Source organism: Pteropus alecto, unplaced genomic scaffold, assembly GCF_000325575.1.
Source record: "Pteropus alecto unplaced genomic scaffold, ASM32557v1 scaffold3, whole genome shotgun sequence".
Lineage (NCBI taxonomy): Eukaryota > Metazoa > Chordata > Mammalia > Chiroptera > Pteropodidae > Pteropus > Pteropus alecto.
In genome coordinates this window covers 1,704,618-1,704,819 of record NW_006442484.1, presented here as the reverse complement: position 1 = coordinate 1,704,819, position 202 = coordinate 1,704,618, and the positions used below count along the sequence as shown (strand labels likewise).

The 202-nt window shown below is 74.8% G+C and overlaps 1 protein-coding gene across 1 annotated transcript in view; it reads left to right on the top strand.

Moving 5' to 3' along the window:
• Positions 1 to 6: 6 nt before the first annotated feature.
• Positions 7 to 202, top strand: part of RCAN1 (regulator of calcineurin 1) — an 81,506-nt gene continuing 81,310 nt past the window's right edge. Inside the window, exon 1 of the mRNA XM_015596588.2 lies at positions 7 to 156. Coding sequence (XP_015452074.1) covers positions 70 to 156 — 87 coding nt within the window. The 5' untranslated portion in view covers positions 7 to 69. The remainder of the gene's footprint in view (positions 157 to 202) is intronic.

Here is a 202-nt window from a genome sequence, read left to right as displayed (position 1 = left end):
TTCGCGCCATTCCCCGGGGTGGCCGAGGCCGACGAGGGCGGCGGCGACTGGAGCTTCATCGACTGCGAGATGGAGGAGGTGGACCTGCAGGACCTGCCCAGCGCCACCATCGCCTGCCACCTGGACCCGCGCGTGTTCGTGGACGGCCTGTGCCGGGTGAGGGCCGGGCCGCGCGGGCCGTCGGGCGGAGGGCGGACACCTG